Source organism: Adiantum capillus-veneris, chromosome 4, assembly GCF_014529385.1.
Source record: "Adiantum capillus-veneris isolate H3 chromosome 4, ASM1452938v2, whole genome shotgun sequence".
Classification (NCBI taxonomy): Eukaryota; Viridiplantae; Streptophyta; class Polypodiopsida; order Polypodiales; family Pteridaceae; genus Adiantum; species Adiantum capillus-veneris.
This window is the reverse complement of record NC_140934.1, coordinates 48,345,347-48,360,705: the sequence shown is the minus strand read 5'-3', so window position 1 is coordinate 48,360,705 and position 15,359 is coordinate 48,345,347. Positions and strand designations below refer to the sequence as shown.

At 51.2% G+C, this 15,359-nt stretch overlaps 1 protein-coding gene across 1 annotated transcript in view; it reads right to left on the bottom strand.

The window, feature by feature from the left end:
* The window catches only part of LOC147459112 (uncharacterized), a 75,569-nt gene that overhangs the window by 42,570 nt on the left and 17,640 nt on the right, over positions 1 to 15,359 (bottom strand). The window contains exons 2-3 of the mRNA XM_086510448.1: positions 712 to 765; positions 124 to 207 (exon numbers count right to left, since the gene is read on the bottom strand). Coding sequence (XP_086366574.1) covers positions 124 to 207; positions 712 to 765 — 138 coding nt within the window. The remainder of the gene's footprint in view (positions 1 to 123; positions 208 to 711; positions 766 to 15,359) is intronic.

Here is a 15,359-nt window from a genome sequence, read left to right as displayed (position 1 = left end):
TTGAACGACAACTCCAATATAAATTGTAAGCAAGTTTTCTGACAGCTGGCAGCATGTCACAATATTCTTTCTCATTTCATCAAGCAATGCAGCAATATCTATCAAGAGATTATGGTGACTTACTGTGTAGACACCAACCTCAATACATCTTTTAGCTCCCATTAATCGAACGAGCATTGCAAGAAACTGGCCCTGATCTGGTGATACCTGAAAAGTTGTAAAGACAATACCTCAGTCCTCTTACCTGACAGCTTTAGCAATACGCATTCAAATGATAGCTGAATGCTAGCCCAGGTAATCCTTTCACTTAATAATAATAAGCAGATTCATAGAATGACCACCTTTGTCAAGATACCAACTCATCTAAACTTCTTACACTAGATTTTTCATTCATATCGGCACATAAAGTTGCTCTTAGCTTACTGCATTCTTTTACATTTTTTTACTGTTGCACATAAAAACTTTCCGCTATTCAAAGTAATTGTAATGTGTTACTACCTGACCTTAACACAGGGCTAAAACCACGATGTATCATTCTACATGAACAAAGACTGGCGCTTACTCCATTGTGATTGCAAAAACCAAACACATTTAAACACTTCGATTGCATGCAGCTGCTGTTTAAATTCAGACAGCTTCAATATCATAAGCAGGTCTTCTCATTTTGTCAACACTGCCATTGATAGTGAGGTGCAAGGCTTTAGGACATGCCTGCATTTGACTTCCCCTCATAGAAGATGTCTCTTCACGAAGTTCTCGAAGAACCTGCAAAAAGGACACAAAACAAAAGATTTTCCATTTTATTGCAAGAAAGATGAGCCTTGAATGCAACTAATTTACAATGAAAATAGTATGTTGTTCAAAACAAAGGAGTGGATGTTGGTACTGCTAATAAAAAAAGCGACTAAAATTTCCTGTACATAAAAGCAAACAGTTGGTCGCAAAAGTAAGTTGTTCCAATTCCTACAAGTCTTAGACAGACATAGAGATGTCATATATTAAACTTAAAAACAGTGGAACAATCTGACTAGGTTTTGAGGTTACAAGATCTAGACAGTTCAGATGAGAGACGGAGAGTGTACTAGCACTTTGAAACGTTGGCAACAAAGCAGTTGCTTGCTTGTGGAAAAGACCAATTTTCAGCATATCCATGAGGGAATTTCACCTCAGAAAAAACAGTGTAAAGAATTAGTGAACTCTAGCAAATAATGTCAATGAACTAATATACTGGTCCTTCAGTGCGTGTCTGCATTGGCTTCCAGTTAAAATACCCTCACCTTTGACCTTCATTCAGCTTTGTGCAGTGATTTTGATAGTGTTGATGCTCTTCCTCTACTCTGACAACACTATCCATCACTGAGTGATCTATGTCAGCTATAGGGGAAAGATGTTTAGCAAAGCTAACAACTTTTCTATATTTCTAGAATTGTACTTCTGACACAGCTCTTCAAGCTTTAGTGTTCTCGTCCACGTTGTGTTGTTTTTAGTTTTGATCTGGATTCTTCTAGTCCAGCCTTGCAATATGATTTTGATTTGCATAATCATGGATTACCTCAGCCCCTGGCAACATGCTGTAGGACCCTGACTAAGAAGCTGGCTTTAAATTTCTCATCGCCAAGCTTCACCTGCAGGTTAGATACCTGACCAATAGGTGTGCAATCCTCTGGCAAGCCATCCTAATTTATTTATTTTTCAAGAAAATGATCCTTCTATTAGTTACTGAAACTGCCCATAGGGCTACAACCACATCTTCAAGAGAGGGCTACAACAACCATGGTGGGAGACCCTCCCAATGAAAAAACCAGCATATGTACAATGGGGCTAAATCAAGAAATGGGGGGAGGGAAAAGCCACACAGGTGGTCGGTAGTGCCATCGGAGTACACCCTGGACCATGGTGTAGAAAGGCCCAGGACGCCAGAGTCGTAGGAAAGCCTCTTTGTGCTTCCGCATGCGGTCGGAGCTGCCCTGTAGTCCCTCAAACTGTCCTCTGAGAGTGTGGATCAGCTCTAGCCAGAAGTCACGAACAGTCTCTGCTGGTGGCACGGGGCGAGCCTCAAAGATGCGGAAGCAGCGGGCCCGCCAGATGAACCAGAGTGCCAGGCCACTGATGAGCTCCCAACACTCCTCTCTCTCACTGCACCACTCCTATGGAGTAAGCTCTGTAGCAGGCTGGAGTGTAGGTCACCCCTCCTGCATCACTATCATCCTACTGGTGGAAGATAGCTCAAACTGAAGTGCCGGGCCTGAGAGGGTGGACCAAGCCGTTGCTCCCCAAGTGTACTGTCGAGCCGTGGAGAGAGCAAGCATGAGCCGAAGAACTCGTAGCCACACCTGCTGGGCCGAGGGACAGTCCCAAAGACAGTGACGCTGACTCTCCACAAGGTGGTCACAAGCTGCACATGCGGCCGAGAGACCACTATGCACTAGCCAGCTCCTGACTGCTGTAGCTCTGTGTGCGACCAGCCACTGAAACAAGGTGACTCGCCTCGGCTGTCTGGAGTCCCACAACCTCTCCCAAAAAACTGCCAAGAACTTAGCTGTGAGCCCCTCCTCCTACCAATGAGGTGCTGGAGCGGGGCAGGCCTCTCTCTGTGCTGCTAGTATATGACGTCCCAGTCGAACAGTGTACTGAAAGAACGGGACTCCTGGGTGGTCTGCCGAAGAGAAGGGATCCCTCCATAGCCACTCACCAAGATCCCACTGTACTCGTGCCAGTGGACAACACCCCCAAGCCCACAGCATCCAGTGTCCAGTCTCAAGAGCTGCTGGGTCAGGGTCTATGACAACGGTCCTCCCACAGATGCCCACTACTCGGATCCTTTGAAAACAGCACTCTGCTACCTGCGGGGCCTCTATTGCAACTCGCTGAAGGCGTCCCCCACCCTGAAGCTCGAAGAAAAGAGTTGGGACAGTCTCTGAGCAGGCCCTGACTGAGATGAGAACCTCCAGTCGTGTGAAGGCTCCCATCCACCGGGGTGCTACTGGCTCGAGGGGCGTGAGCCACTCTGCTGGAACTGACTCTGTGATGTCCTGGCACATGCTCTGCACCCCTCTCATGCCCTGTAACTGAAGGCCCTGGACCTATTTTGACAAACCTGTGAACTCTAGCCAGTCACCTAAAGAGCGCGCTGGACCTGCTGCCATGGGACCCCAGGAAACATGAGGCCGACTACCAACCAAGTGGCCTCTGTGAGTGCTAACCATGGGGTTCCAGACGAGGGGCTGCCGTAGGCGCTCCTCCGTGCACGTAGGCTGTCTCTGCTCCAGGCCACGCCGCAAGTGCTCTCAAGATCGAAGCATACTCACAACGAAGCGGTCCTCAAGTCTCCTGCTCAGACCAACTCTACGCATATCTGTAAAGATCCATCTGGTCGAAGGCTGCCAAGGGCCTCTTGCCTGAGACACCCTAGCACGAAGCCGCTGTAGCAAGAACTCCTTACAGGGCTCCTCACCTGGAAGAAGTCCTCAAACGATGAACTTCCCAAGAAGGGCTCTGCTCTGCTGTGCTGGATCAATGATCCCAAGCCCTCCCTGTGAACAAGGAAGAGTGATGACCTGCCAAGCTACCTTGGTCGAGCTATCTGAGTGTCACGTCCTGACCAAAGGAAGTTCCTGATCAGCCTCTCTACCTTGTTGATACAAGAACTCGAGAAGATCCAGCAGGAAGTGATGTACCACATAGTCGCCAACAACACCTGGTTGGCAACTACTACTCTGCCAGCCAAAGAAAGTCGTGCTGAGCTCCAGTGTAACAACTTTCTCCTGATAGACAGGGGAAGGGGAGCAATCTGCTCCTCGGGAGACAAGTCCAAACCAACCTGACAGCCTACGTACCGAACTACAGTCCCTGGGGGGGATCCACCTGAAACCCTCTCCTAGCATCCAGTCTGGCACAGGAGCACTACCAACCGAGAAAGCCACTGTCTTTCTCCAGTTGATTAGTGCGCCCGATGCACAACAGAAAGTCTCCAGAGCCTTCTCACACCTGTGGAGGTTGGCCTCCTGGCCATCTAAGTACAAGGCTGAGTCATCGGCAAACTCAGCGTCCAGTAGCTCATCTCCCCGAATAGGGAGTGCTAAGCCCCGTAGACCAACCTGCTGCGACACCAAAAACCTGCTCATCGCCTCCGCATAAAATAGAAAGAGGAAGGGGGCAAGAGCACAGCCCTGTCTGACCGAGCCTGTCAGCTTGAAGCGATCACATCTCCCTCCTGCCAAGAGTACCTGACTATGAGCCTGCCTGTACAAAGCTGACACCCCTCTGATCCAAGCATCTGAGAAGCCCATCCTGCGTAGAGTGCCCTCTAGAAAGTCCCAGTCAACTCTCTCGTATGCCTTCTCAAAATCGAGAAGAAGGATCACGAGGTCCTCACCACGGAGCCGTGCCAGGGCAGAGGCCTCCCAAAAGGTAAAGATGTTGTCAAGGATACTCCGTTCCTTGACAAAACCTGTCTGAGTCCCATGTATCAGACTCTCCAGAAGTGGCTGAATCCTCAAACTCAGAGCCTTGGCAAGAATTTTGTAGGCTGAGTTGAGAATGGTGATGGAGTGCCACTGTCGAATCTCATCCAAGGAGCCACCCTCCTTGGGAATGAGGTAGATCAGGCCCTCACTCATGCAATCAGGCATCACCCCTGTGTGCAAAATGTACTGAAAAGCACTGCAGAGATCTGGGCCAAGCAGGTCCCAGTACTCCAAGAAAAAACTGGCAGTCAGCCCATCCTCACCTGGACAACTACCACGGGGGAGGGCCCTAAGAGCCATGTGCAGCTCCTCAAGCTGAAGTGGCAGCTCAAGCCTCTGACGCATCTCCTCAGTCACAAGACAAGGCATCTGTGCCCAAACCTGCTCCCTGCATGCATCCTGACGCGTTGACTGGGACTCTGCAGACAGTAACTCACGGTAAAAGTCAGTAGCAATTGCACGCATATCCTCGGGCTCAATAGCAACTGACCCATCGGGCTTCCTCAACTGACTGACCTTGGCATGCGAATGCCGAGGTCCCATTGCCTCAAAGAAAGCACCAGTCACTCTGTCGCCCACCTGGGTACACTGAGATGCCTGTCGGAGGAAAGCAAACTCATGTCGCCTCTCCTCTGTGCTAGCAAGCTCCTGTCGAGCCTATTGTAACTGCTCCTCCAACCAGGGACTGTCTGGCTGCTACTCCTGCATCCTCTGTAACGAAGCAATGCCACGTCTAAGACGCTGCTCCTCCTCTCTCGCTACAGCCCGGCGAGCCAAAGACTCCTGGAGAAAAAGACGACTAATCTGTGCTAGGCCTGCGGCCACTCTGTCAGCAGGAGAGTCCTGCCTGTCCAAGCCCTCTATCCAGAGAGCCTTTACCCTCTCTCTGAGTGCTGAGTCCAACAAGACCCTCTCTGGGATGCGAAGCAGCGTGCTTCCACTCCTCTGTCTGTCGGCTACTGTGAGGATCACTGGTGCATGGTCCAAGAAGGAGGTCCCTGCCAGGATGTCCACTGTCCCTCCCAAGTCACTGAAGTGGTCACTAGTGTAGAAGCGATCTATCCGCGATAGATTCACTCCTCCCACTCTGCGGTCCGATCGAGAGAAGGCCAGGCTATCTGGGGGCCTCACAAAACCAAAGTGCTGCCAAGCATCCGAGACCCTCAAAGTCATACAAAGCCTCTCCCAAGCTGCCAACTCAACTCCATGCATAGTAGCATGGCTACCACCAATCCTGTCAGAAGGGTCCTCCAGCAAGTTGAAGTCCCCCCCTATGCACCAATGCTCTGCCTGCGGCAGAGACTCAGCTATCTGTGACCAAAACGCTGCACGAGCACTCGCCACATTGGGCGCATAGATGTTCAAGAAACCCACTAGGCCACCCTGAACCTGCATAGTAATCCACTGAGCCCTGCCTGGCACAATGATCCCTCTGCCCACTATGGCCTGCTGCAAAGAGTCAGCAATAGTCATACATACCCCACCCTGGATGCCTCCAGGTTCAAAACCAGCTGACCAAAAAGTATCGTATCGTCCACGCAAGAGCTGACCACAACGTCTGATGCGGCTCTCACACAGATGGTGCTCCTGAAGCATAAGGAGATCAATCTCTCCTCCCACAAGACAACGCTGAAGCTCCTAACGCAGTCGGCCCCGCTGGCGCTGAAACTGGGGCCCACCTAGTCCCTGACGTTCCATGAGACGATCCTCATGGAGAGCGAGAGAGAACAGATGCTGCCGCAGCAGCTAGACGGGCTATCTTCGAGGCTGGCTTGGATGGGGAGTAATCCGCATCCGAGCGTCCTCTAGATAGACGTGACTGCAACGAGTGCCTGGCCCAAGCCCAAGCAGAGCGAGCCGTACGTAAAGCCACCTCCTCTGTCCAGGAGTCCTCATGAATGTATACATAGCATGGCAAGCACTGTGTATCGGCAAAGAAGTAAACCACAATGTGTCTACATCCTGCTGAGTCTGGAGGTGTCACCGCAAACTTGGCCAATGGCCACAAAGTCTGAAGCAAATCTGTAACTCCTAGTTTCCCCGTGTGGTGAGAGAACTCTAGTACCTGTGTGTGCAACCATCCCAACATTGAGTCGAGAGTCCACTCTGTCTGGTCTCTGCAGCAGAGGGCGAAGGAGAAGCCAATTGCTGAGTCCAAGGCCTCTGTCCCCCTAGCGGCAAGGAACAGAACGTGGATCCTGAAGCAGGCTGCCTCATGGTCTGCTGAGGGGTCGCCGAGAAAACGAGTAAAGCCGTAGTCGAAGAAGTCCCATCGGCGCCGGATGTCAATGCTCGTCAGACCACGAGGGATAGCTGCAAGGGAAGATGTCTATACCTACAGAGGGGGCCGTAGGAAAGGTTGTCCCTCTCTCGCTAAGCGACTCGTGGCAAAGGCACTACCAAGAGATCTCCTAGCCGCAGGAGAAGGCCCTACCCCCTGGGTCGAATGTGGAATTGAAGAAGGAGGGGGGGGGAGAGGGAGATGGGGGGAGCGGTGGAGAAGGGGCGGGAAGGAGCAACAAAGGCAGAAGGGCGGGGGGAAGAGGCAGCGGGAGCAGGAGGCGGGGGGGGGGGGGGGGAAAGGATGAGGAAGATGGAGGGAACTCTGGGGGGGGAGGGGCTGTCGAGGGTGAAGCTGGGGAAGGGGTTGGGGCAGGGACCTCATCCTGCTCTAGAGGACCAAAACGGTTCCCCGTGAGAACCCACTGCTGCTGAGTAGGTGCCTGAGGACCACTCTCAGTGCCAGTCAGACGCTGTGGCCCCTGGCGACGTCTACCACGGACCTACTACCATCCCTCCTCCACTGGAGCCCCAGGCTCCGAGGGTGGCTCTGCCTATGTCCGCTGTGTCTCTGGCTGTGTCTGCTGGCCAGCCCTGGCAGGCTGGGGTTGAGGCTGTGGTGTAGGTCGAGGCCTCCTCCGTGGACAGGCCTTCGCTAGATGGCCCATCTGTCGACAAATGAAGCACTGGTTCGGAAGGCCCAAATACTCCACACTCTGTCTGAACCAACCCCCACTCGACCGAGGCAGAAAGATAACCTTCGGGAGCGTGTGAGTGTCTCTGACCAAAACGCGAACTGAGGGAATGCCAACCGCCTTGGCAGCTACTGAGGCTGTCGTGCGAGGTGTCTCCAGGACAGTCCCAATAGCTGAGCCTATCCTGGACAGAAGTGGTAAGTACTCCCTCCGCAAACCCGAAAAGCAAACAGAGATGGGGATGTTTGCCTCCTCTACTAGAACATCCGAAGCAGGGTCGAAACCATGTCTCCACTGTCGAAAGTGGGCACGTGCTGCTCAGATGGTCAGTGGACTCATGGCGATGACCTTGGACGCCATCTCAAAAGTCTCAAACTCGATCTGGTAGTAACCACGTCCGAGTATCTGTACGTCCAAGATCCTGCCCACCTCTGCGAAAAGGCGGGCTTGGAGAAGGTCACGCAGCTCCTCTACTAGGTCGAGTGCCGAGAATCTTGCAGATGACCGAAGTCGCCTGCAATCGCTCTACCTCTGCGGCTAGGCTCGATTGCTCTGTCGGCGAAAGAGCAAGTCGAATGGTGGGCTCAGCGGGGTCGGGCGAGGGGGCTTCGGACGAGTCCCTCTGTGGTGGAGCTGGAGCCTCTATCTGTGTCTACTGCTGTGGCGGAAGAACTGACGGCGGGGAGAAACTGCAAAAAGGTGCGCCTAGCACTGCCCAAGGAGGTCAATGCGGCTCAATCCAACGTGCAGAAAAACCTTGGGGGAACAAGGAAAGCAGGAGAGGGGGGTGTAAAGGCGGCAGCAGGGGGGGGGGGGGGGGGGGGGGGGGGGGGGGGTTGAGTGTGCAGGCGGGAGCTGCAGGCAGCGCGAGCGGGCGAGCAGGGGCAGTGGGTGGGCAGCGCGAGCAGGGATAGCGGGGGGGGCAGCAGGCGGGCAAGCAGGGCAGCGGGATGGGCAGCACACGGGCGAGCAGGGACAGCGGGGGGGGGGGGGGGGGCAGCGATGGCGCAGCAAGGGGAGGTGTCAAACAGCAGCAGCGAGCAACCGTCAAGAAATTAAGCCATCCTAATTTTTGAAAGGTGTTGGCTTCATTTCATTGATGTCGAGTTTCTATCGAGCATGCTCTAAGGCCATCCCAGTATATCGAAACCAGCCCATGTCACAAAGTAATGATGTGGCCTGCCGAATTGGAAGAAAAATGGCCGAGTGGATAATAGGAACTGAACCCTGCAGATTTGAGCGAGAGGCCTAAAGGGGGGTTAAACCTAACCCTTACCAACTTAAAGAACTTATGGAACACCGGTTAAGGGGCCTAAAATTCAAGCGCCAAAAGCTAAAATGCATTGACATGCTGACATGGCAGCTCCATGATTTATGCTGACAGTGCTTACGTGGCAGGCTGTACAGATTTCTAAAAAATGTGCTGGCAGTTTTACGTGGAGCTTTTGGAGCAGATGCTTTTGGGTATAAGTGCTCTTGGACCTGATTCTTTTTGGGGCTCTACTTTTGGGCATCCTTTGTAAGTTTAAACGAGCCCAAAGGGCCACTCTTCCGCAAAGCATCTGGACACAGAGTCTCGGAGAGAGGTGGACCCTCGGGAGTTGTACAGAGGCAATAATACAGAAATATCAAAAGGGGCTGCAGTCTTTGGGGCCAGCGCATCTGAGGACGAAGTTGCGCCTCAATGTCGACATATGTCAATGTCCCGTATCCTATGAGATACGAGGCCGCTCTCACTATCTATTCAGAGAGGGCTTTGGACCACTGGCTAGAGCCATGAGATATCAAGATAGGAGATGGCTCGGCTTGTTTTTGCTAGAGCTGCGCAGACACAGGGTGAGTCTCTTGAGGAGATTAGACAATGGGAGAGATTCACAACGGAAGATGATTGACTTCTTTAAAGCAGAAACTCGACAGTCAAATGAGCAAGCTTCACAGCAGACTTTAGAGTCCACCTATACCCGAGGTATATTGACTGACAAAGCCATTGAGCTTGGGAGAGCTAGACGCCCACATCTACTAGGGCCACCACGATATCGATGGAGGTTCCATCAGAGAATCAGGACTTTTCTAACACGACATGGGAGACCTCCTGTATGACTATTTACACAGGCAGACATTGACGATGTTCTTCAGCGACCGATGCAGTACATCCTCGGACAGCGCCCAATGCCGGACATCCTCGGACACTGACGTTCATTTTAGCTTTTATTTTATTTCATTTTATTTTGTACCCAGACATTGTATTAGATCCACCAAGATTGTATCCGTTTGGTCTCATAGGTCATTTTGGCCTTTTGAAGATGTTTAATATAGCATTTCATTTCTCCCCCCCCCCTCTCTCTCTCTCTCTCTCTCTCTCTCTCTCTCTCTCTCTCTCTCTCTCTCTGTGTGTGTGCAGATCCAGCCGCCATCTTACGCGGATTGTCCGCACCCTACCCATCCATGCATCATGTATTACACCCTAATTATGGGACTCGATGGAGTTAGAGATAGGATAGCATCTCATGATTGTATTTACCACAGCATATAGGATTGCATCTCTCCCCCAGTTTTTGGAGCTCCACCCCCACCCTCTTTGTATCACCTCCCCCCAGACATTACACAGGATAGTTTACTTTTACTTTTGTACCCTTTTATCCTTTATGGATACACAGAGGACACCCACCTCATGTACTTTGATTTGTCTCAAATCGGCCTCTTTATAGACGTTAAAAAATCTCTCTCTCTCTCTCTCTCTCTCTCTCTCTCTCTCTCTCTCTCTCTCTCTCTCTCTCTCTCTCTCTCTCTCTCTAGTCAAGTTCAGTTATTTGCAGATTTTGTTCGTGTTGCTATTGATTTCTCGCTTGGAGTGTCTAAGCCTGTAACAATGGTATCAGAGCCAAGAACGATTCTTCGGAGGATCCAATCCTTTCTGCAGCACACATGGGTTCTCGCGGAGAATCTGATAGAAACGACACTCCTTTGACCTTTAGTCTGTGGGGAGATGAAGAAAAGATGAAACCCACCGTGGGAACTGTCTGAAAAGATTGATCAAGTACTCCAAAGATCCAAAATATGTGAATCACCTGAGGAATTACTCGATTGATAGATTCAGTCGAGATGGCGAGAGGCAGTCGATTCTCCTCTCAAGACGGTAGGGAAGTTGAAAGAAAAGCCGAGCGCAGAAAGCAGAAATTGTACTCGCAGAAAGAGTTTGGCAAACCTCTTGAAAAGAAGATGAACCAGGTAACAAAAGGCTTAAAGCACTCTTGGAAGAAGAGGAAATGAGCGGATTTCCCCGGTTACTTGTACTAGAAGTCGACTTTTGAGGTGGTAAGCAGATCCAGAACTGTGTTCGTTTTGAGGATGTCCCAGATTTTTCTTCGTCTTCAAAGAGTTCCGACAGTTTGTCGTCCTCTAGTTCCAAAGAGGATGACAAAAAGTGGATGAAGTGGAAAAAAAGCAAGAAAAGCGAATTTTTGAAAAAGTCCAGAAGGCATGGGAGGCCGTCTAGCAGCTCATAGGAGGAGAGCCCGTCCTCTTTTGACAGTGAGAGCAAGAACTAGAAGACAATCAAGTTTGATACATTTTCAGGCTACCAAGACACCCATCGAGCCCTTGAGTTCATACAACAGTTTGACGTCGCCTTCTCTGAAGGTCGGTTTTTGGAACGCTTCAAGGTGCGAAGGACAGCATCTTACTTGAAAGGAAATGCACAGACATAGTGGTAACTCTATTGCTGCACAGAGAAGCACCTAAGAAGTGAGTAAATCTCAAGAGAATTTTCACTTATGCTTGGATAATGGAAGAATATAAAGAAGATGTCATCACGGCTTGGCATCATCTGAGAATGACCAAGAAAGACACGTTGGATGACTACTGCCAAAGGATTTTGGATACCTCTTGCCAATGTCCTCATTTTGGAGGGTCACTTTGAAGAACCAGATTCAGCGGTTTTGCTTTGGATTGTCAAAAGAGATTCAACGGTATTGTCTGCAACAGAAGTCAAACTCCATTCAAAGACTTATGGGACATGCCAAGCAAGGTTTTGGATTGCACGCTGGCTCATTGACGTATTCTATAGACAAGCCAATGTCCACCTCAACCGGGCAACAATCTTCCAATGAAGAGAAAGAACCAAGGGAGCCAGATAGAAGTTCATCAAAGGATTCCGGAGAAGTAAGGAAATCAAATGATGGTGCATCCAAGGGTTCCGACAAAGCAAGGGAATCAGCTGATGGTTCATCAGAGAATTTCGGCCATTGAAGTGCCAGTGGACAGGCGGGGCCAGTGGGGCTACCATTAGGTCCCAAAGCATAAGAAAAGAACAGAAAGGTAAGCTATGTCACAAGACGGGCACCACGTGCCAATAGAAAAGAACAAACTGAACAAACTTTTAGCACTTCAATAACAACTAAACTAAGAGACCACGCGACACGAAGTGGAAAAATTCCACCCCAGAGAGCATTGGCCCCAAACCTTGGTGCCCCTTTCGGTATTTCTTTATATTGCATCAACACAGTACAAGCCGGTACTCCACGCTCTGCACCTTCTCCCAGAAGTGTGCCAGAGAATGAGCCTTAGACTCATATTTAAAGGCCCTTGGCCATTAAAAGCATTTACAGTGGAAAGCTTCAAACTCAAAAGCAACTGGCCCAAAAGCTAGCATTGAAAATCAGCCAGCGCAAATCACGGAAATCCGTACAAGCTGCCACGTCATCAGCCAGCGTGAAATGCGGAAATCCGTACAGTTCTGCCACGTCAACAATCAACAGAAAATCCGAAATCCCGTACAGTTGTCACGTCAGGAATTCCGTACAAATGCCACGTCATCAGTCACCGTAAAATCCAGAATTCTGTACAGTTGCCACGTCACCAGTCTTTCCACGTGTGTGTGTGGCCTTGCTTTATTTTAATGCCTTTATGTCACTTGGGCCCCATCAGACGGGGTGTAACAAACTTGGACACCCAAAGTCAAGATTCTACCACGACAGAGCAGAGATTCACTTCAAAACAGTTCACAATTCACACTTGAGTCGACACGGCCCACCGGCGTAGTTCCGAGCCTAGAGATATTGGCCCCAAAGACTTGCGCCCCTTTCGGTATTTCTTTTTGTATTAATCTGTGTTCAAAGTACAAGAGAGTGGTAGGGTGCTCACTCTCAGACTCTGCGTTCAGATGCTCTGAGAAGTCGGGCCCTGCCCAATTATTTATTGGTTACAAGGGATGCCCAAAAGCAGAGCCCCAAAAGCTGTCAATTTTATTTTATTTTTCAAGAAAAAGATCCTTCTATTAGTTACTGAAACTGCCCATAGGGCTACAACCACCTCTTCAAGAGAGGGCTACAACAACCATGTTGGGAGACTCTCCCAATGAAAAAACCAGCATATGTACAATGGGGCTAAATCAAGAAATGGGAGGAGGGAAAATCCACACTGGTGGTCGGTAATGCCATCGGAGTACTCCATGGACCATGCTGTAAAAAGGCCCAGGACGCCAGAGTCAAAGGAAAGCCTCTCTACGCTCCCGCATGCGGTCCGAGCTGCCCTGTAGTCCCTCAAGCTGTCCTCTGAGAGCATGGATCAGCTCTAGCCAAAACTCGCGAACAGTCTCTGTTGGTGGCACAGGGCGAGCCTCAAAGATGCGGAAGCAACGTGCCCGCCAGATGAACAAGAGTGTCAGGCCACTGATGAGCTCCCAACACTCCTCTCTCTCACTGCACCACTCCTGTGGAGTAAGCTCTGTAGGAGGCTAGAGTGTAGGTCGCCCCTCCTGCATCACTATCATCCTACTGGTGGAAGATAGCTCAAACTGAAGTGCCGGGCCTGAGAGGGTGGACCAAGCCGTTGCTCCCCAAGTGTACTGTCGAGCCGTGGAGAGAGCAAGCATGAGCCGAAGAACTCGTAGCCACACCTGCTGGGCCGAGGGACAGTCCCAAAGACAGTGACGCTGACTCTCCACAAGATGGTCACAAGCTGCACATGCGGCCGAGAGACCCCTATGCACTAGCCAGCTCCCAACTGCTGTAGCTCTGTGTACGACCAGCCACAGAAACAAGGTGACTTGCCTCGGCTGTCTAGAGTCCCACCACCTCTCCCAGAAGGCTGCCAAGAACTCAGCTGTGAGACCCTCCTCCTGCCAATGAGGTGCTGCAGCGGGGCGGGCCTCTCTCTGTGCTGCTAGTATATGACGTCCCAGTCGAACAATGTACTGAAAGAAAGGGACTCCTGGGTGGTCTGCAGAAGAGAAGGGGTCCCTCCAGAGCCACTCACCAGGATCCCACTGTACTCGTGCTAGTGGACAACACTCCCAAGCCCACAGCCTCCAGTGTCCAGTCTCAAGAGCTGCTGGGTCAGGATCTATGACACAAGTCCTCCCACAGATGCCCACTACTCGGATCCTCTGAAAACAGCACTCTGCCACCTGTGGGGCCTCTACTACAACTCGCTGTAGGCATCCCCCACCCTGAAGCTCGAATAAAAGGGATGGAACAGTCTCTAAGCAGGCCCTAACGGAGATGAGAACCTCCAGTCGTGTGAAGGCTCCCATCCACCTGGGTGCTAATGGCTCGAGAGGCATGAGGCACTCATCTGGAACTGCCTCTGAGATGTCCTAGCACATGCTCTGCACCCCTCTCATGCCCTGTAGCTAGAAACCCTGCACCTCCTCTGACAAGCCTGTGAACTCTAACCAGTCACCTAAAGAGCGCGCTGGACCCGTTGCCATGGGACCCCAGGAAACATGAGGCCGACTACCAACCAAGTGGCCTCTCTCAGTGCTAACCATGGGGTTCCAGACAAGGGACTGCAGTAGGCGCTCCTCCGTGCAAGTAGGCTGTCTCTGCTCCAGGCCTCGCCGCAAGAGCTCCCAAGATCGAAGCAGACTCACAGCGAAGCGGTCCTCCAGTCTCCTGCTCAAACCAACTCTGCGCATCTCTATGAAGATCCATCTGGTCGAAGGTTGCCAGGGGCCTCCTGCCTGAGGCACCCTAGCACAAAGCCGATGTAGCAAGAACTCCTTCCAGGGCTCCTCACCTGGAAGAAGTCCTCTGACGATGAACTTCCCAAGAAGGGCTCTGCTCTGTTGTGTTGGGTCAATGATCCCAAGCCCTCCCTATAAACAAACTGCAGTCCCTAGGGGAATCCACCTAAAACCCTCACTTGGCATCCAATCGGGTACAGCCCAAGTACCAAACTGCAGTCCCTGGGGGAATCCACCTAAAACCCTCACTTGGCATCCAATCGGGTACAGAAGCACTACCAACCGAGAAAGCCACTGTCTTTCTCCAGTTGATCAGTGCCCCCGATGCACAACAGAAGGTCTCCAGAGCCTGCCCACACCTGTGAAGGTTGGCCTCCTGGCCATCTAAGTACAAGGCTGAGTCGTCGGCAAACTCAGCGTCCACAAGCTCATCTCCCCGAATAGGGAGTGCTAAGCCCCGTAGACCAACCTGCTGTGACACCAAAAACCTGCTCATCGCCTCCGCATAGAACAGAAAGGAGGAGGAGGCAAGAGGACAACCTTGTCTGACCGAACGTGTGAGCATGAAGCGATCACCTCTACCTCCCGCCAAAAGTACCTGACTGTGAGCCTGTCTGTACGAAGCTGACACCCCTCTGATCCAAGCATCTGAGAAGCCCATCCTGCGTAGAGTGCCCTCTAGCAAGTCCCAGTCAACTCTGTCTTATGCCTTCTCAAAATCAAAAAGAAGAATCACTAGGTCCTCACCACGGAGCCGTGCCAGGGCAGAAGCCTCCCAAAAAGTAAAGATGTTGTCAAGGATACTGCGTTCCTTGACAAAACCTGTCTGAGTCTCATGTATAAGGCTCTCTAGAAGTGGCTGAATCCTCAAACTCAGAGCCTTGGCAAGAATTTTGTAGGCTGAGTTGAGGATGGTGATGGGACGCCACTGTCGGATCTCATCCAAGGAGCCAC